Source organism: Neomonachus schauinslandi, chromosome 7 (assembly GCF_002201575.2).
Source record: "Neomonachus schauinslandi chromosome 7, ASM220157v2, whole genome shotgun sequence".
NCBI classification, from domain to species: domain Eukaryota; kingdom Metazoa; phylum Chordata; class Mammalia; order Carnivora; family Phocidae; genus Neomonachus; species Neomonachus schauinslandi.
This window is the reverse complement of record NC_058409.1, coordinates 48134683-48155896: the sequence shown is the minus strand read 5'-3', so window position 1 is coordinate 48155896 and position 21214 is coordinate 48134683. Positions and strand designations below refer to the sequence as shown.

Here is a 21214-nt window from a genome sequence, read left to right as displayed (position 1 = left end):
CTACTCTTGAGAGGAGGAGACAACTAAGCTGAAGTCCAGCTATCCAAGGAGTTAGAATGGAGATGACATCTGGGGCTCTTGAGTTGATAAAGGACTAGAAAAGCCTCTGGAAAACTGATCTGGAGTCACTTGGTTATTTAGTAACATCTTGCCTGGAAAGCACTTCCCTTGACTTCTCTGCTGCCCTTTGCACCACAGAAAAAAAGGTCACAATCATTGCCTTTGCAACCTTTTAAAACATATATGAAACAACACACATTTTAAGTGCTTTCTTTTTTTTTTTTTAAAGATTTTTTATTTATTTATTTGACAGAGAGAGGCACAGAGAGAGAGGGAACACAAGCAGGGGGAGTGGGAGAGGGAGAAGCAGGCTTCCCACCGAGCGGGGAGCCCGATGTGGGGCTCGATCCCAGGACCCTGAGATCATGACCTGAGCCGAAGGCAGACGCTTAACGACTGAGCCACCCAGGCGCCCCTTTAAGTGCTTTCTTGAGAAAACGATCATATTCTACAAATTACTGAAGAACTGAATTATTTTCTGGACAGAAAACAGTCTGCTTTTTTAATACTTTAAGAAAGTAATAAAAAGAAAAACCTATTTTCTGCAATCTTTTGTGAGAGCTTTAACTTTTACATATATAAAACATGTTATCATGATTCCAGACATAAAAATTATCTGTTAAGACAATACTGAATTTTTAAAAAAATCTCACGTACTGCATGGAGCACTGGGTGCTATACGAAAACAATGAATCGTGGATCACTACATCAAAAACTAATGATGTATTGTATGGTGACTAACATAACATAATAAAGTAAAATTTAAAAAATAATAAAAATCTGATAAATCCCTAAGTGCTTGAATGATGACAATGCATCTTAAAAGTATCATCCTTCAAGACATACAAAGTAGAAGCAGCCCATGCAACAAAATCAGGCACCTTCTTCTAAGAGCACAGCCTTTCTGAAGGCACACCCACCCCCCGCCCCGACACATTCAATCACATCACTTTATAACTACACACAACGAGGAATCCATCACCGTGTATAGCTGCTCACTGTTAACATGGAAAGAAGATTCAACAGAACAGCGGGATCAGGGGCGCCTGGGTGGCTCAGTTGGTTAAGCGACTGCCTTCGGCTCAGGTCATGATCCTGGAGTCCCGGGATCGAGTCCCACATCGGGCTCCCTGCTCGGCAGGGAGTCTGCTTCTCCCTCTGACCCTCCTCCCTCTCATGCTCTCTGTCTCTCATTCTCTCTCTCTCAAATAAATAAATAAAATCTTTAAAAAAAAAAAAAAGAACAGCGGGATCAAATCCTCAATCTTTCTGGGAGAAGATAGGAAAAGATTTGAAAACACTTATGCCGGAGGCATTTCACCAGTAAAATATAAGGACGAAGTGTTAACAGGTTTTAATAATCAGGTACAGTTATGTTGGCTAGCACGACTTGTGCCCTCTTCATTAGATTTGTATTAAAATCACTCTAGCAATTATTTTTTCAAGTATTTTCTTTTTCTCCAAGTCATGAAACAACCCTGCATGAGGAAAGTAATTACCAACATTCTGTATGGGGGTCACTGAAAATGCTGAGTGGTGTTAAGTCCCAGAACATCTCTATCATACACCATTAATTCTTTTGAGAATATTTGTGTTTAATAAAAAATACAAATATATATATAATATAAATATAAAAAATACATCTTTATTTTTTGTTTTTACTTGAAATATTAATTTCTGCAGAATTCACTAAAAAAGGAAAAGGTAGATTTATGTTGACATACATGCTATGTTTTATTTCCATCATCTGGTTGATAGATCAATTGACTTTTATTAGAGATGAGATTTTAAAGGGCTTGTATGTAATTCTATGTTTCCCTTAGCAAGTTTTCAAAGCATGGGTGCCAAAGAAACTTATGCCATCATCCTTTTTATTCATGAAAGATTCTAAACTCCCAAGTCAAGAAATTTAAATATATCGTCTATTTCTCCCACCAGCCCACAGCTATCAGCTAACATTAACAGACTTATACAAGGAGATATGAGATAAGGAGATACTACAAAAGGAGATGTGGCCCTTAAATAGACATGGGAACTCTAATTGATAATTAACATTATCTTAATAAAAATTTACAGGAAATATACTAACTCAAAAACTGAAGGAAATGCAATCTATTATAAAGGCTAGAAGGAAGATTTGACTGAAATTCTGAAGTTTTCAAATAAAATACTGAAGACAAACCTAGGATACTTTAAGCATTAAATAAAGGTACAATACAAGGGAAAAGAGATTTTTTTCTATTATGATATTTCATGTAGTTTTACTTCGGGTTTTCTTATTTCTTATTTTTCATCATGATTAGAAACACCCAAACATTTGGACTTTTCCAAGTCTAGGTGAGAGTCCTAATCATGATTCAGAAGGCGGCAAGTTTTTAATTCTAAAGGCATTTCCTATGGCCAACTTTTAGGCCATTAACCTCTAGCACATAGAGATGTAAGCTGGAAGCCAGTGAAAATTTATCCAGACACCTTCTTCAAGAACAATGATCCCACATCCTCCAGGCAGCCTAAAGCTATAAAACGTTAAGAACCAAAATAGATAGTTTTGAAATGTTCAGAGCAGATGAAGTTTTGGTTGTCAGATGCAAAGGCTGACATCATCCAAAAATTGGTCAACAAAATGAATACTATCTTCCAACAGTTACCATATACATTTCTAATACTCCAAGTCGAGATCCGCATCAACCTACCTTAAATATTATACTTATTCTTTAAAAAGGACATTGCCCCATCCACTCAATTATTCAACGTAGATACCAAATCCCAGTATTTCTAGACAAGCCCTTACATAGTACTAGTTGGTAACAAATCAACCCTAAATTTAGTGGAATGTTAAAGGCAATTAATTTCCTTCTGCAACTTGCTAATGTTAAAAAAAAAAGCTATAATTTATGCAAATATATTATTAGCCTTCAAGACAAAAGGTTGAAACAAACTATAAAGAAATCAGTTAAGGTTCATAAATCAGCTATTTTAAAACAAGACCATGACCTGAGTCAATGCAATAAGATCTAGATCTAACAGAAAGTTTAGCTGATTTAAACTCTTCATCATCACGGCAAAAGTTTATCATTTACTTTGCATAAAATCCATAGCATAAAAACAATCACAGATTTCCTGAACATATAGAACACTAATTCTTGACTCAGATCCATTTATACTATCTGCAGACCAAATAATGTTTTTGCTTGATTACCTAAGAGAATTTTTTTTTTAAATTAATGTTGTCCCAGGAATAAGTAAGCATTTTGGCTTATAATGCCCATAAGGACAAAATCTGGTTATCCTGTTATCAAGTTATCCTGAAATCATGAATATGTAACATTTATAAATAAATGCAAAGTGTCTGTTTTCTCATTACAGTTGATTATCATTAGCCCTCCATTTGCCTGAAAATCCTAACAAGTCAGAGAATAATCACATTACAAACTGTACAATATAGTAATAATAAGGAAACAAAATTAGGCTACTTACAAACTTCCTCTTCTGGGGAGACTCAGCTCCTTCTGCAAAAGAAAAACAAAACATATATATGAGAGGCCACATTAACCTTAGACTAGTAAGGCACTGAGCGAGCAGATAGCCTATAATGTACCATTCTTCATTATGCTTGATTTAGCATTTCCCACAATGAAAAGATTTTAATGTCATGATTTTATGCTGGATCCTTTCTTACATTGTTCTCTTTCCACGCTGTGTTCGCTGTGTTCAAAGTAAAAACATAGTTCATCTAAATTCCGAAACAGAAAAGACATTAATCCTCTCACAGCAAGGACAATACAATACAAAGTTGAGCTACATGGCCTTAAAATTGAGCATTAGAAAACTGGAGGAACCAAAGGACTTATCCAAAAAGGAAAGAGATAGAAGGAGGAGCAGAAATTTTATAGGATTATAATTAAATGAAAGGTGAAATGAAAAAAAACTGTTAAATCAGACTATTTACCCCCAACAGAAATAAACTCATGCAAGACACTGTGCATACCGAAGATTACACTTTATTATGATTTTCTTCAATAAAGCAAAAGGTTTCCTTCTGGTTTTATTTCTTAACATAAATGCGATTTATGACTTTGATGACTTAAAAGTAGGTTAATGAATCTCTCAAAAGGTAACCAGACAGCAACAATTAATAGAGTGCTTTAAAGTCTTCAAAAGGGCGCTCTCACACTTACCACAAATTAAGATCACTATCCACCTAACTATAGGGGAGACTGTGAAAACAAACAAAAAGCCAACCAAACAAATAAACAAAAAGAAATACAGAAATATCTCCACCCACGAATGAAGATTTCAGAAGCCTGGGTACTCAGGAATGATTACTTGATAACAATAATTAAAGAATAGGAAGCCATGAGGCATCAGGCTATTCAAACTAAAAAAGAACACAGTATAAATTTGAAAGACTTGACTAAATTTAGTTTTTCATTCCCATAATTACCTTTTTTTTCTTTTTTCTTTTTTTGCCTTCCAGGAGGTTGAGCATTATTTTTTGAAAGGTGTTTCCCCCTCAACTTCAAATTCACCTTTCCTGTCCCCTATTTTTATTGGATCCTTAAATGTTTGTCACAGACAGTGGCCGCAGATCTTACTTCTAAACAGCACAATTAATTCCAGCACAGCTTGCAGAACATGGCCTTGAAATGAGCAGACCAAGGGGAGGATGCTGCTTTAAATATAACACGTCTTACTTATTAACCGGCAAATATATTCTGATACAGTTATAATAATCATATCATTGTTTAATTACAAGAAGAAACAAAGAACCATTTTAGAAGCAGGAGATCTTCCTTCTCTCTAGGGCCTCAGGGTTCAGGGATGAAATGCTGTATTTTTGTTTTGTTTCGCTTTTTTCTCTAATCCTTGATTATCTCCAAGAAATTACAGTGCTTGCTCAACGTGGATGCCTGATTGTGAAACATAAGTACACCTTCATTTACTAAAACCCCTAAGGACAAGAGAAAAGTCTCTGACCAAGACTGTTTTCCTTGGGAACTGAAATGTAAATAGAAAACCAATGAGCAATTCTCTGTATGTCTATCTTTGGTAATGACAAGCACTGAGACATGTGTTTTTGGATTCAGGTTAAAAAGAGAAAAGAAAGAGAAAAACTCCCTGGAAGTAATCGTTCACCAGACTGTGTCTATTAGAAAGGAATTACGGAAGCCTGCTGCCCAGCAAACGCCTAGAGCTCGAGTAAGGAAACACTGTGATCCCGTGAGTTGATCTGACAGCAGTGTAGCAAGAAAAGGAGGCAGGGCTGACGGGTTATCATTAATAACAGAGTAAATCAGATGCTGTTTCAACTCCATATGCAAACAGATCACTCAGATGATATGAGAGGCAAAGGGCCAAATGAGTGATCCCCAAATAGTTCAATTAATCATATTCCACCAAATGACCCAACCATAAGCTGGCGGCTCCGCTCCGAGAAAAAAACTGCTGAAACAGCAAGATAAGGGAGAAAAACCAACTCTGTTTTTAATCAGAAGTCTTTGCGATAGGTCTAGCATGATGAGTTCTAAACAAGAAGAAAGGTTACGGTGGGTGACCCGGCGCTGCTTGCTCCACGGGATGGCAGCCGAGGCTCCAGGATGAGGAGCAAAGGACATTTAATCGGCCACTGTCAACTGACCTGATGCTTCCACACTAACCAAGCTGAAGGAGCTAATCCATCTGACGGTTTGAATGTCAGACTCGGGACTGGAAACTCAATTTGGTAGCAAATTGGAATCAGATGTGATGGTAATAAAGTGAGAGGAATGAATGTGCTGTGGCCAAGACCTTGTGAACAGTGGCTGCAAAAGGCGGCAGATACCATGAGGACTAAGCAATTGCAGACTGAGCAAGGGCTGGCTCAAGTGTGGGGACCACACGCTGATCAATGTGCACCCCTCAGAAGTCAATGAGCAGCATCAAGGCATTTACTGCCGAAGCCCCTGTGGTACACTGTGTATGTGTCTTCATTTTATTTTCTTAATGTCAGGTGAAGGTCACTAACACATACTTAGATAATTAGATAAGACATATGGTATTGGTCCGAGTCATAAACCAAAGCTTCTGCTTAGTATATCTGGAACACGCATTAATAATTTAGCATCAGGTAAGAATTAGGGGAGGGAAGAAGTGTGGGGCAAAGAGAATAAAGGTCAGAAAGTATCAACCTGAACTAAACAATATGGAATTATTAATCATCACAGGGTTAAAGACACTCTAAGAATACATTTAACAGCATTAAAATTTTTTTTTTAAATTTTATTTATTTATTAGAGAGAGAGAAAGCACAAGTAGGCAGAGCGGCAGGCAGAGGGAGAGGGAGAAGCAGACTCCTCACTGAGCAGGGAGCCCGATGTGGGGCTCAATCCCAGGACCCTGGGATCATGACCTGAGCCGAAGGCAGATGCTTAACCGACTAAGCCACCCAGGCGCCCCAAGAACATTAAAATTTTTTAAATGGTTTTCATTGATACTGATTTCTCAGGGACTTCTAACATTTTTTTAGAATTGCTGTTTTTCATTACTTGCTCAACAGTACAATTTCCTTTGCCCCCCTTTCTAAAAGTGCTAACTAGCTTCTATGTATATTGAAAATAAGGGTGAAGAAAAGTTAATCTTGTTTGAGAATACTGGTACCTTCTTGTGATTCCTGGATAAGAGTGAAGACAAACAAGGGTCCCTCAAATCCAGTAGAGAATTCCTGGAGAATCCAGGAACAAAACAGCCCTAAGAAATGATTCTGCTTCTCCCCCCACGCCGCCAACCTTGGCCTCAAAAGGAGAAAATAACTTGTTTTATTCATGAACCCAAGAGAGAAACCTGCAATGTTTCATATGTACAAGCAATTTCCACAATGGTAATTTTAAAAGAATATACTATTTAATAAGTTTTTAAGAGTTATAGATACACAAATAGAACAATATGGCCACATATGTTTAGGGAACCTTTGAGCTATTCTTTTTAACTGATGGGTCATTCTGTGATTTAAGAGAGAAAGGAGATTTGATTACAAATAATATACATAGATAACCCCTCTCTAAGAGATGGAGCTTAATTCTCTTCCCCCTGAGACTGGGCTGGATTTAGTGACTCACTTCCAAAAAACAGAATAGAGAAAGGGAAAATAACAACTTTTCAGTCGAGAAACCTGACAGACTAGGTCTTAATCAAGTGATCAAGGTTAACACGACCTGGTAAGTGTTATCATGTGTCCCTGATGTTATGTGATGAGAAGCGGCTTCACCTCTGTGGTTTTCTCACTAAAAATCCTTAAGTCCAGTCTAATCATGAAAAAACATCGGGCAAACCCTAGTTGAGGGTCATTCTACAGAACACCTGACCAGTACTCTTTAAAACTGTCGGGATTGTGAAAAACAGGGAACATTTGAGAAACCGTGAGAGATTAAAGAGGGAGAGATGATGACTAAATGCAATCATGTAGGATCCTGAGCTGGTTTCTGGATCATAAAAAAGACCATTAGTGGAAAACGTGCTGATAACTAAACTCAGACTTTATTTGGATAATAGTAATGTACCAATGTTAATTTCATAGTTTTGACAAATGTATTAAGATTATATAAGATATTAACATAGTGAATGGGGTGCCTGGGTGGCTCAGTTGGTTAAGCATCTGCCTTTGGCTCAGGTCATGATCTCACGGTCCTGGGATGGAGTCCCAAGTTGGGCTCCCTGCTCAGTGGGGAGCCTGCTTCTCCCTCTGCCTGCGGCTCACTCTGCTTGTGCTCTCTCTCTCTCTCAAATAAATAAATAAAATCTTAAAAAAGAAAAGATATTAACATAGTGGAAAAGTATAGAGAAATTCTCTCAAGTGTCTTAAAACTTTTCTATCAATCTAGAATTATTTCAAAAATTTAAAAAGTTCTTTCTCACACAGGAGAAGAGAGAGAGGTAGGAAGAAAGTTAAACTGGTGGGGAGGATGGAAGGGATGAACAAATAAATATCTAAATATTCTAAGCTTATTTTAAGGAAACATTTAATCCCAATTTTTAGGTTATTCAAGTCACCTATGTGAGAGAAGACTTGGTTAGGACCATCCATGAAGATGGCGAGAAGCAGTCAGATTTGAGAAACATTTTTATAGAATCTATAAAAGAACTGTATGTGGAATAAGAGAGGAATCAAGGAAGACTCTAAAGTTTCCTGCCTGAGCAAATCCAGTTTGAGGACAGAATAGTTTAGCTCAGACATGTTTCATCCAAGATGACTCTAAGAATTCCAAAGAGAAATTTCCAAATAGGTGGCTGGACTTCTATGAACCTGGATTCAGGAAAGAGGTTGGGGCTGGAAATAGACTTTGGAGTTATTATCCTATAAGTTGGCATATAAAGCCATGGGCTGGCTGAGACAGGAAAAAACAGGAACAAAGAGGCACACCTTTAGGCACTGTCACGGGCACCTCAACATTTAAAATCTTCAAGTGGGGAGAATCTTGCTACATGTTGTTAAATGGTGCATTGCACAATGAGGCAACTAGGGTTCTTAATAACAAAGAAATTGAGAAAGGCTACAAATAAAAAAAATCTATTGGGTAGATACCAGCTCTCACACAGGTGACCGGATGGTAGCACAGAAAAGATCAGAAAATGGACAGGAACCAGGAAATTAAACCCCGGCGAACACGGCCACACTCAGGACATGCCCACAACTGAATACTCAACTCCAGCCCAGCCTCCAGAGAATGTAACTTAACTGCCTGTGCACCTTTCCCTCATCACTCCTAGTGGGTCCCCCCACCCCCCTCCGTGAGTGTTAGGATGATCACACCTGGTTCTCTGCCTCAGCTGTCATGGAACAGAGAAGAATGCTAGATCCCTTCACCAGCATAGTGGGAGAATTAGTCATTGGTAAGCTCACCATATCATTGAGAGTTACAACTACTCTGCACGGACAAACCACTGATTTAGGGAAAGAGTCCCAAGAGCCAAGATGTGCAGGGCAATGTATCAGGCACTATTAGGGGCACCTAAGGAGGAAACAAAATACGACAGATTTAAAAGCTAGCTGGGGAAACGCATACACACACAAGAAAAGAGATACCACTAGGTGTGAGACTATGCAGTTTTACCTGAACATGTAAATGCTAACAGTGGACAGAAAATAAAAGGGGATGAGATAACTCAGCTCATGCAGTGGGTCCGAACACAGCCGGGTGACACATTAATATCATCCAGGGAGCTTTTAAAAATACCAATGCTTGAACCCCACCTCAGGAGATCTAGAGGGAGAGCGGTTTGTTTAAGCTGTTTAGTGGACGTTAGTGCTTATTTATTTATGTATTTTGAGAGAGAGCAAGCTGGAGAGGGAGAGGCAAAGGGAGAGAGAGAATCTTAAGCAGGTTCTGCACTGGCTTGACCTGGCATTAGGTTCACAGGCTCGATCTCACTACCCTAAGATCAGGACCCGAGTGGAAACCAAGAGTCAGATGCTTAACCAACTGAGCCACCCAGGTGCCCTAATACTTTTAAGTCCCCTGAAGGACAATGAATTTGCATAAATCATTTGCTTTAGGATTTTTTTCTTTAAGGAATATTAGTTTTCTTGCCATCATTACAATAGTGAACTTTTAGGTTTTCAGTTATTTCCTTTGCAAGGGGAAGCGCTGGAGGGCACGGAAAGGTACCCCCCAGTGGAACTCCCTCTACCTGGTAGGGTGTAAAATTAGTGAGGAGTACAGATTCATCTGGGAATTGGGCCTCCTAAAGAAGGGATTTGGGCCCCATTTTTCTGGCCTCCGTTTCTGAGGGTCACTTGTGAATCAGGTCAGTTCACACTACAGAACCAGACCTTACATGACACTTGGTTTAGAATCAGAGCAGTGTTAACGCTTATGTGCAAACAATGCTTGAAAACTCCAGTGAACAGCCCATTAAGTAATTGGTTTTCTGCCTTAGAAGGCTGTAGAAAAGCAGGAGGTCGACCTCTAAAGATCTGCTTGGACATTCACACCATTTAACCCGTAAAACATCACTAAAATCCCTCAGTGGGAATGTGAGATGGGTGGAGAATCCCAAAGGATCTCCTCTTTCTTGCAGGTTCTATTTCATTCTATTTTTGTATCTATAAACACTTAAATGTATTTATTTGTGGTAGTAAAGCTCAACACAATCAACTGTAAAAGGTATACACAAAATGCTTGCTGGGTTTTCATATCCATTTTCCTTGATCAAAACCACATTCTCACTTTCTTTTAATAAAAGAAGAAAGTGGCTACCAGGTTGGTAGCTTTCTTGCCAGGTTGGCTTTTTTCTGGTGTGAACCCAAGTAATCAGCTATTGTCCTCTTGACTTGGCATTAGGCTCACAGGCTCTTTCTATAGACAAAGTTTCTAAGTCACAATATGGCTATCTGTCTCTTTTGGTTTTAGAAGCTCTTATCAAAAACTCAGTCTAAGAATTCTACAACATAATCTCCCAGCTGTCTGACAGGACCCTCAAGTCTTCCCACTGAAAGCCCAGGGGAGACTAGCAATTGCCTTCTCCACAAAGCCAGGAGGTGCTGGGAGCAAAATCTGAACCAGTGTCATCCAGTTCCAATTCAGACAGGGGGGCAGAGTGTGTTGTGCCAGGCCCTGGGGATAAAGGACTCCATTTGCTATAAACTTCAATGTTGAAAAACCTGGAATAGAGGCCTTTTTCAAGTATGCAACAGGACCAAGGGAGGAAGTGATCAGTTTTCTGTAAGGAGGGTCAGTACTGCTTATCGCCCAATGATGCTACCTGTTATTTGTGATAACAAAACCTGCTGGAACTCACACTACTCTCAACCCCAAGGCTTAGCTCAGGTTCAGGGAAGCTAATGACAAAGTTCATTTGCTTTGGCCAAAGTAAGTGGGTTCAGAGATGGCATGTGATTCAATCTGGGAAAACAAGATGCAAAACAATATGTGTTCCAGTATCCTGGGAAAGAATTGCCTCCCTTTTCTGAGAGAGCTAGCAGGAAGGAAGGAGCACTAACCGCAAGAAGTTAATGGCAGCCATAGGGTAGACAGACATGGAAGGTGGCAGACAAGACAGACAGCTAGAAACTGGGTCTTGGGTGATATCATTCATACATGACACATGAACCAGTTGATTCCCTTTACTGTTTTAACCAGTTTAACTTGTGTGTTCTGTTCCTTGCAGTTCAAATATTCTAAAGCGACACACTACTTGCATCTGGTTTTTCTTCAGCAGCAACTGGGAGTTGGCTAGGCATCCTCAGGAGTGGGCGAGAAAAGGGATATTCCAGAAAAGGGAAGAGATGTAGGAAGGCCAGGTGGAGTGAAAGAATACACAGCTCTTAGTAAATTCGGAATGGCTGGAACTGAAGATAGAAAGAAAAAGTCAACAGGACAAGAATATGGAGGCAGAGATAGGGTCAAATCACAAAGTTTTTCGAAGAGCTTGCCTTTAAGCTATTGGCAATGAGTTCCTGTAACATTTTATTTTTTTTATTTTTTTTTAAAGATTTTATTTATTTATTTGAAAGAGAAAGAGACAGTGAGCACAAGTTGGGGGAAGGGGGCAGAGGGAGAGGGAGAAGCAGACTCCCCACTGAGCAAGAAGCCAGACACTGGGCTTGATCGTAGGACCCGGGGATCGTGACCCGAGCCTTAGGCAGACACTTAACCAACTGAGCCACTCAGGCACCCCTATAACATTTTAAATAGGAGAAAATAATGGTCAAGTCTGCATATTAAAAAAGATCACTTTGCCATCAGGGTGTCAAATGGCTTACTAAGGACAAACAGGAAAGGAATTAGGTGGCTTATAAAGCTGTCTGGGAAGCATGGTGGAGTAGGGACCAAGGAAGAGGCAATGGGGAGGTCAGAGAGGAGCAGAGTAGGGACCAAGGAAGAGGCAATGGGGAGGTCAGAGAGGAGCAGATTCAAGATAGAAATGTGTACAGGATCTATAAGGTGTTGAGAATAAATGCTTAACTAATGGGAAGGTTTCGAACCTTAGGAGCTAAGGGCAGGGTGTCATGCAGAGATGAGGAAAAAGGGCCATCCAAAAGCACAGAGGACCTTTCAGAAGTTAAATAAAAGAAATCTGAATGGATGAGGGGATAGAAAATCCATTTAAGTTAGACCACAGGATCCCTGATGGGCAGGAACGTGAGATAAAGTTCCAGAGTAATGTAAGAGCAAGGGTCAACATCCTGGGTCTTTCTTACATGAAAGTTACACACCAATCATCACAAACCCCTTTTCTACTTTATGATTTGTACACACAGGGCAGAAGTGGTTTTTCTTTACTAAGCTCATCTGCCTCCCTCCACTTAAGAACAGCACCTCACATCCACTGTGTGCTGATGTACATGATCTCATTTCATCTTCACCAGCATTTCCATTTTACAGAACTGAGACAGAGACAGGTTAAGGAGCTTACACAAGGTCACAGAGCTGGTAAATGGCTTAACCTGTCTTTGAATACACATCAGCCAGAGTCCAGAGCAGTTTAATTATTTTTCATCCCCAAGGAAGACTTGGTCGATCTGCACTGGGACCCCGCCTCGTGTAGGCTATCAAGGTGTATTCGTAGTTGATAACACATTGGCAGTTACTCTCAGAAAGGGATGCTACAGATTTTTGCAGCTCTTTCTAAGCAAATTTCACACAAATTATTTCTTACAGATTGACTGTATTTGAAGCAAAGCCTTGAAAACACATTATTTTTAACACAGACCTATTAAAGTAGAAAAAAGCATAACGAGTCAAATATCCAGCTAACCCTAAGTAAATGAGCAAATTGAACAAGCTTCCTTTACCCGGTTGCTGACATTTCCTAACAGGTTACACCTTTGACTTCAAAATATCAAGCATGGCAATCAGACATTTGTAACCACACTGACTTCCAATTCCGTATTATGCACGGGAACTCTACTTCTAAGTCAGACTTTACACTTCCTACATGGGTTGCTGAATAATAGCTAGTACTTATATTAGTAACATCTCCAGTTTGCTAAGTGTTTACTACATACTAAAGTGAAGGGCATCTTATTTCCTGAGGGTTGGTAGCTTCCAGCACAGTCAAATTTTATTTTATGTGCTTATTTTGTTCTCTAAGAACAAAGGACTATTTCTTTCAAGAGAAAGCGTGTCCTTTTTGAAATGAAAGAAACTCCCTTAGATCCAATTGGAGGAGTCACAGTCCTTCACAACAAAAGAAGCTAAATAAGAAAACATACTAGATCAGCCAAACTTTCGGCTAAAAAAAATATATATATATTTAAGCTAATTGTATACTTCATAATGATTAAATGGACAAGATATAGATTCACATACATGTATATTCTATTATTAAGTCAATGCTAGAGAGCATCCTTAAAAATCTTCCTTTCCCTGTCTAGGACTCAGTCTCTTGAATTATAAAATGAGGATATGACAGTTGATGTCCTAAGGTGTTGAGAAGATGAATGAGAATAAAGGTCCTGCATTAAGCCCAGGTCTCAAACACGAGAGCACCCTAAATGTCAGCTATTGCTATGTTAGCGTGCTACTCACATTAGACGAGGCACGTAGGGCACAAGGGAAGAGCTCCGAGAAACAGAAATGGGGAAAATCAAAGAAGGAGCACAAAAGACCCCTCCTCCTCTCTCTCTCAATGTGGAACCCAGCCACTGTTCTGGGAACCACCTGGAAGATTCGAAGCCCATTGGGCTTCAGTGGAAAAATACACTGTTACTCATCATCAGGAAAATGCCTGTAACAGGAGATCAAACGCAAAGTCTAGATATTTAGAATTTTAATTGCCTTTAAGAGAGTGCAAGTTTAGAGACCCTTCAGGACTATAAAATTAAGGTCACTGTGGACAAGTTTTGTGATTTTCTTTTTTCCCTTAGAAGAGTCTTATGAAGATCTTGATAAATACGTGTATCTGCCCTGCCACTTAACTATGTTTCTTGTTACTTGGGAAAGCCTGTGACCTACAGTGAGCTTAGATAAAAAGCCAACACCGCACAGCTGTGCCCCACAAGGCTTCACAATTTTTTCAGTTCTTCCATCCATTACCCGCAAATTATAGTAAATTCAAAGTATTGATCTGCACACCCCTATATGGGAAGAAAGTTACCATCGACTTTTCTTGCTTATTGTTGGGTACAATTCCCTGGAATCAATAAAAGCTGCAATGTTCATAAGCTTCTAAAAAGCTAGTTAATATAGTGGATATGAGACACCCCGTAGGATCAGTATAAATCTACAGGATTCTTCAATAGAACAGTGGCTGGCAAACATCTTCAAGGTTAAAAAGCTTTATTTGATTTTAAAATCTTCTCATTACCCAGGAAAACACATCTGTGACTGGGAATAAAAATTAAGCAATTAGAGAGAACCCCACTTAACGGATCTTCACTTTTACCTTTTGGTTCCCTTGCATTCCCACACTGACGTCATGTCCAATCCAGAGGCAATTATTAAGAGTTGTGATCATTTTTTCAAAAGTGTATCTTAACACCAATTTAAGATAAGTTTCCTTGACAGTAGCTTCCAGGTTCGATCAAAGGAGGCCAGTTTGCCCATAAACAATATTTCAACTGCCCCTAATTCAAAGAATCAATATCCTTTTATGAACCAATTTTTAAAAATCAGACAATAATTCACAGGTTCCATTAAAAGTATGGACAACCTTAATACAAAAAGAAAAGGGCTTTTTATAGAACCAGGAACCAGAATTGGATGAGACTATCTGACCAGTGATAGAGAATTTATTCAACTGAGATTATTATTATTATTTTTTATTTATTTATTTGAGAGAGAGAGAGAGAAACAGCATGAGAGGGGATAGGGTCAGAGGGAGAAGCAGGCTGCTGAGCCGGGAGCCCGATGTGGGACTCGATCCCAGGACTCCGGGATCATAACCTGAGCCGAAGGCAGTCGCTTAACCAACTGAGCCACCCAGGTGCCCGGGTGAGATTAATCATTTTTATTTACTAAGGACACCTTAGAGTTTATCTAGCAGTCACTCTTCTGAAAGCCCATTTTAGTGTAGAAATTTACTGGCAAATCAGCTCCAGGGAGCTCTTGAAGTGCTGTATGAGGCTAATACCCACAAGTCTGCTTTCTTCTGACACTCTTCTCCATCTAAATGCAAAAGACGACACTTAAAATGTACATACAAAATGTACGAGGGTGATGGAAGATTAATGACACACATATTCAAATAATCAATAATGTGACTTAAGCCTTTAATGGTACTGAAATTTATTGTAAGGAGGTCACAGAATAAAATAAACAATTGGCTTATGGGGGATATATTTTACTTAGTAATAGGTCCTATTTGTTAAAGGGCACGGTATCTGACTTTTAAAATTATTTTCCCCAATGTGGTATTTCAAGTAACAGCACCTGGAAGATGCTGGAATTGGGAGCCCCAAGACTGATGAACACGAGTTAAGGTATCTCCTATTTCCTACTTTGCACCTCCCCCTGCATAACCACCATGAAAACCGGCACTGCTCTGCCTGCCGCCACAATTCCACGCATCAGCTCTCCCCTGGTAAGTGCCACGCACTGTGCTCCATGTTTTCTCATACAGGATTTCACCGGAGACTCACTCCAGCCCCGCAATTACAGAGAGCGTTACCACCACTTCTTCTGTTGGGAAAACCGAGTTTTGGAAAAGTTACACTGTGATTTGCTCAAGGTCAGAGGCCTCGTGAAGGACAGCAGAGCAAAGACACAAGTGGGCTGATGGACCCTGTTTCCATACTGCGCCAGTCGTGGTCGTTCAATTGGCGAACACTTTTATGGGAGAAATAATAAATCCTTATTTATTTAAACTGCTATTAGTTTTCTGTTGTTTGCAGCTAAATATATTCCTGATACTCTCCAAAAACAGTTCATACTGAACTTTTCAAGTCACCTTTGGAGCAGTGTATCCAAAGGCCCACTAGGCATCAAGACAATCCTGGCACCACCAATTATGAGCATTAGAAGGGCTGGTGTTTGCTACCCAAAGAAAATGACCAAATGTTCTCGAAATTAAGATCAGATTCTATGAGAAACAAAAACTTTGACAACATGGATTACAGATCTGTCGATGTGGTTCCTTTTTTCAAAACAGATTTGGGAGGGCTGCACAGTGTGCGTTAATGACTGAAGTTAACTAAAGAGACTCCAAACTTAAGGGCATCACATTTGTGACAGTTAATTAGCAGAAAATATTACACTGCAGTGAAGTTTCTGCCTTTAAAAAGAAAAAAAAAAAGGCATCGAAAGCAATAAAAGGCTTTTGGTTTTCAGTTGCTTCTTCCCAGACTGAATTCTGTTCTCATTGCAAAGACAGAATCCTTCTCTCAAAGTCAAAATGATCCCTTGTGATGTTTTTGGATCACAAGGATTACAAAACGGGTGGATGTTTAAATTTGGGACCTAAGAAAGTTTTCATAAGGTGGCCTCTCATTTTTGTTGACTGAAAAAATAAAGCAATTTCCAAGCAGGAAGATTTTCCCTTTGTAATATGTGAATGTAGCCATTTGTAATTCAGGGGTGAACTGAAGTGGTTTCCACTTTGGTTTCTATTATACTAATTAGGTTCTTCCTTTGAAAAATCAGAAGCATAACAGACCTTACTGTACTGATAAGATTACTGTATCACACAGAAGCTCTGTGTTCTCATGATGGATTACACTGGATTACTTTGGAAACCTGAAACTGACAGTTGATTTTGGACTCACTGTGTATTGAATGAAAGCAAACAACAATAACAGTAAAAGCTGAGAAGACATATGTGTAGGATACTGAAATAGTCGTATGCTTATCTCATTGAAACTACAGTGAATAAATTAAAAAAAAAAACACAACTGACAATACTATACAATATCATGAACAAAGACAGGGAATCAACTGTAGATCATTAAAGAATACAAAGTCACAGGCAGTTGAACTATCTTTGAAAGCCACACTATTTAGAAAAGCTCATGGGGGTGCCTGGGTGGCTCAGTCGTTAAGCGTCTGCCTTCGGCTCAGGTCATGATCCCAGGGTCTTGGGATCAAGCCCTGCATCGGGCTCCCTGCTCGCGGGAAGCCTGCTTCTCCCTCTCCCACTCCCCCTGCTTGTGTTCCCTCTCTTGCTGTGTCTCTCTCTGCCAAATAAATAAATAAAAAATCTTTAAAAAAAAAAATAGAAAAGCTGATGAATTTACACTAATGTTTTTAAAGGGTTCTATCACTTTTAAATGCTGGTTAAAAAAAGAAAATTTAATTACACTAAATTGAATTATTTATTGAACAAAAAAAATAGTACCTAAGTAAAACAGACTGTTAAAGAATTAGATCATTTTTTTAATTGAGATATAATTAACATAGAACATTGAGTAAGTTTAAGGCATGCAACATATTGACTTGATACATTATGCTGCAATATGGTTGCCACATTCTACAGTGTCGCATAATTACTATTTCTTCTAGTGGTAAGAACAGTTAAGATCTGGTCTCTTAGCAAGCTCCATGTTTACAATAGTTTTATGGTCTATAAGCACTGTACTGTATATTAGATGTCCAGGACTTATCTACTAGTTTCAGTATGGACTCTTAAACCACATTTCTTCATACCCCCAGCTCCTGGTATCCACCATACTTCTGTTTTTTCGAGTTTGGGTTTTCATAGATTTCACATAGAAGAGATTATAGGTCTCTTTTAAAGAAAGAATGTAAATACAAACCTCTGTGCTAAATGTGATACACTAGTTGAATCAAGTTGATAACCCACACATGCCTAGGCTCACCAGGAGGAAAGTGCTTAAGTGGCAAAGTCTCTGAGAGGCAGCCAGGCAAAGTGGCTCAGAATACTTGGCTTAGGAGTGGTGCCTGGGTGACTCAGTCGGTTAAGTGTCTGACTCTTGATTTCAGCTCAGGTCATGATATCAGGGTCCTGGGATCAAGCCCCGCATCGAGCCCCTTATTGTATCAGGCTCCCCGCTCAGCGGGGAGTCTGCTTGTCTCCCTCTCCCTCTGCCCCACCCCCTGCTCTCTCTCTCTCTCAAATAAATAAATCTAAAAAAAAAAAAAAAAAAAAAAAAATGGTTTAGGAGTATGGCCTTGGGCAAAGTACTTAACTTCTCTGTGGCTCTCTTCTCTCACTGTAAATTATAGGTAATAATAGCCCAGAGTGTTATTGTGAAGATTCAATGAAATAATACACATAATGTACCTAGAAAAGTGACTGGCATACATCGAGCATGCTAATATTAGGTTATTATTCTATTTTAAATATTCATGCACAAATCTGACATTGCAACCTTAAGGTTTTGCAATTTAAAAGTATAAAGTGTTCATCTACATAATAGGTAGTTATGCTGATGTATCTTCTGTGCACCAAAGGACAGGTGAAAACCAGTAATAAATTCAAATATTCTCTAAGCCTGCTTAAATGAAAGCTTAAAGAATCTATCTTTGCATTTCTTATTGATACTCTCAGGTGCTTTCCAAATGAGCTCTGCTTCTTTAAAACTAAACCAAAACAGATTACCCAGGCAGTTGTAAATGCCATTTATCAAGCATGAAGTCCATCTCAATGGAAACCAAACTTCCTCAAAAAGCCAGATTCCATTTTTATCCCCACACATGCTAAACAAGTTGGCATATGTTCCAAGGATTCTATTGTGCATATTTTAAACAGACCCTTTTTACCATGTGTAGGTTTCATTAAATTACAAGTGAAAAGGTATTTCTTGCTCTGACCGGGGAATAATGCTAGATTTGTTGTCTACTCTGCATTCTTTATTTTTCTCAGTCTACCTTTCATCAATAAATAACAGTGTTGCTTTAACTAAAAAGTGTGGAAAACTCTGATTGAATTTTCCACTTCAAAGTACACAAAATCATTTCATCTAACATGCTGTGCTGGAAAATCTATGCTCCATTCTGACCTCCTGTTGCAGTCTATTTCAAGTGTTGGTGATGCGCCGTGTCACACTGCATGGCTGGTGAAGGAGAGTAAGCATATTGACTGAGAAATGTTTTGAAAAACCCCTATTCCACATAGATCCCAGCTACTGTCAAAAATCACAAAAATGTTTGCATTTTTGTCTGTGCAAGAGCATGACCGAGGTCTGGGAGAAATTCCCACAATAAATAAAACGAGCTACCAGCATAACTCTCCATCTAAACAAGACGGTGCTGGGCTTGGGGCGAGGGGGATGGGGTGGGGGCCAAGGTTCAGCCCAAATAATATGCTCAGAGGTGTCTAAGAGAAGACGTTATTAACTGTGCCCTTCCTTTAACCTATTTGCGAGGTTAAAATAAAATTTAGCAGAAGAGATTACCACCACTACTGAGAAGGCACAACTCAGCCGGCAGGCAAGGAACACACCAGAGGAAAGGTAATATATTGATTGACCTTTCCTTCCAATTGCAGTCCAGGCAGCTAGCTGTCTTTTTTCATTTGGAGGGATATGACAGCTGACCTAGCTTATTTTCTTGGACTAGCAAACTAGGACAGTCCTTGGACAAGTTAGGCAGCCGAGACCAGTATCCCCTACAACGACATAGCACTACAACACTAACACTGTTATAAGTGGGAAACCCTAAATAATAACGCCGTCCTCAGAGAGCCTTCTGAGTTAGAGCTCTTCTTTCTTCCAAAAATGAAAGCTTCCTTATCAGAAAGAAGTGGGGAGGAGGTTTTCCAGGTATACAGAATGCAGTCAATATGAATTAATTCACAGTCCTTGAAATAAAGAGCAACAGGGTCCACGTAATTTCACATTTCCCAAAGAACATGGTTTATGGGTATCGCTTGACAAGAAAAACTTAAAAGTTTCTGGACAAAAGGCTCTGTATTCACTTAAGCTGGAGAAGCACACAATTAAATACAATGCAGAGCATTTACCTGATGCAAGATTTTTCCATTAGCATTTTATCTAACAAGAGCAAGGGGCACAGTCAGCAGTGCTCTGGAAAATAATGGGTTCATGGAACACTTTGAGGGGGAAACCCCACTTAAGGCATGTGCATAGAACATGCTTTAAGAAATGCAGGGTTAACTGAGCCTTTGTTTTAGCACCACGGTAGGACAACCATAAGAAAAGCAGAGACCGGGGCGCCTGGGTGGCTCAGTTGTTAAGCGTCTGCCTTCGGCTCAGGTCATGATCCCAGGGTCCTGGGATCGAGTCCCGCATCGGGCTCCCTGCTCGGCCAGGAGCCTGCTTCTCCCTCTCCCACTCCCCCTGCTTGTGTTCCCTCTCTCGCTGTGTCTCTCTCTGTCAAATAAATAAATAAAAAATCTTTAAAAAAAAAAAAAAGAAAAGAAAAGCAGAGGCCAAATTACTGCTACATAATATGCCAGTTACTGTACTCGGTAACTTTGAATTTCTCTATGATGAAACAGCGAGGTGACCTATGCTGTAATTCAATCAAGTGTCCCCTACTATACCTTGCAAGACTGCACAACTAATCCAAGAGAAGACTGCAAACAAGAGCTATACGAACAAATCCCTGGTACATCCAGTGATCTAAAGAGCTCAACACAAAGCATAAAAACACTAGTATTCTATAGGCCTAGAGTTCGTGCAACAGACAAACCCAGTAAATAAAAACTATCACTACGTCCATGTGTTTATAACACCAATGGAATAACAGAGCTGGGCCCCTATTTATCAATGGCCAAGACTTAGCTTGGTTTTCTTTTCACTATTGGCAGATTTTCTGATCTCCCTGAACAAATTTCCTGTTTTTGAGACTTGGACTTCCACTTAGGATGTAGACAATCACAAGAGACCATTACTCTCAACAACATGAATGAAGATACGAAGAAAAACGAGAAATGAAAAGTGGAAGTTGGGCCGTTTCCTCCCTGTCCCGCCACTCCACCTAGGTTGAGAGCCAGTCATGGGCCTCTTGCTTCAAGAGTTTATAACTTTCTGGAATTTGCTTTTCTTTTTAGGTTTACTGATGCCCTTAGCTTTTTTTTTTTTTTAATTATTATTACGTTATGTTAGTCACCATACAGTACATCATTAGTCATTAGTTTTTTTTTTTTAAGATTTTATTTATTTATTTCAGAGAGAGAGAATGAGATAGAGAGAGACAGCATGAGAAGGGGGAGGGTCAGAGGGAGAAGCAGGCTCCCCGCCGAGCAGGGAGCCCGACGCGGGACTCGATCCCGGGACTCCAGGATCATGACCTGAGCCGAAGGCAGTCGCTTAGCCGAC

At 39.5% G+C, this 21214-nt stretch overlaps 1 protein-coding gene across 3 annotated transcripts in view; it reads right to left on the bottom strand.

Annotated features, from left to right (window-relative positions):
- MAST4 (microtubule associated serine/threonine kinase family member 4) overlaps positions 1-21214 on the bottom strand; it is a 542918-nt gene that overhangs the window by 250428 nt on the left and 271276 nt on the right. For all 3 annotated transcript variants that reach the window (XM_044916860.1, XM_044916859.1, XM_044916861.1), the window contains exon 4: positions 3538-3569. In XM_044916860.1, coding sequence (XP_044772795.1) covers positions 3538-3569 — 32 coding nt within the window. The remainder of the gene's footprint in view (positions 1-3537; positions 3570-21214) is intronic.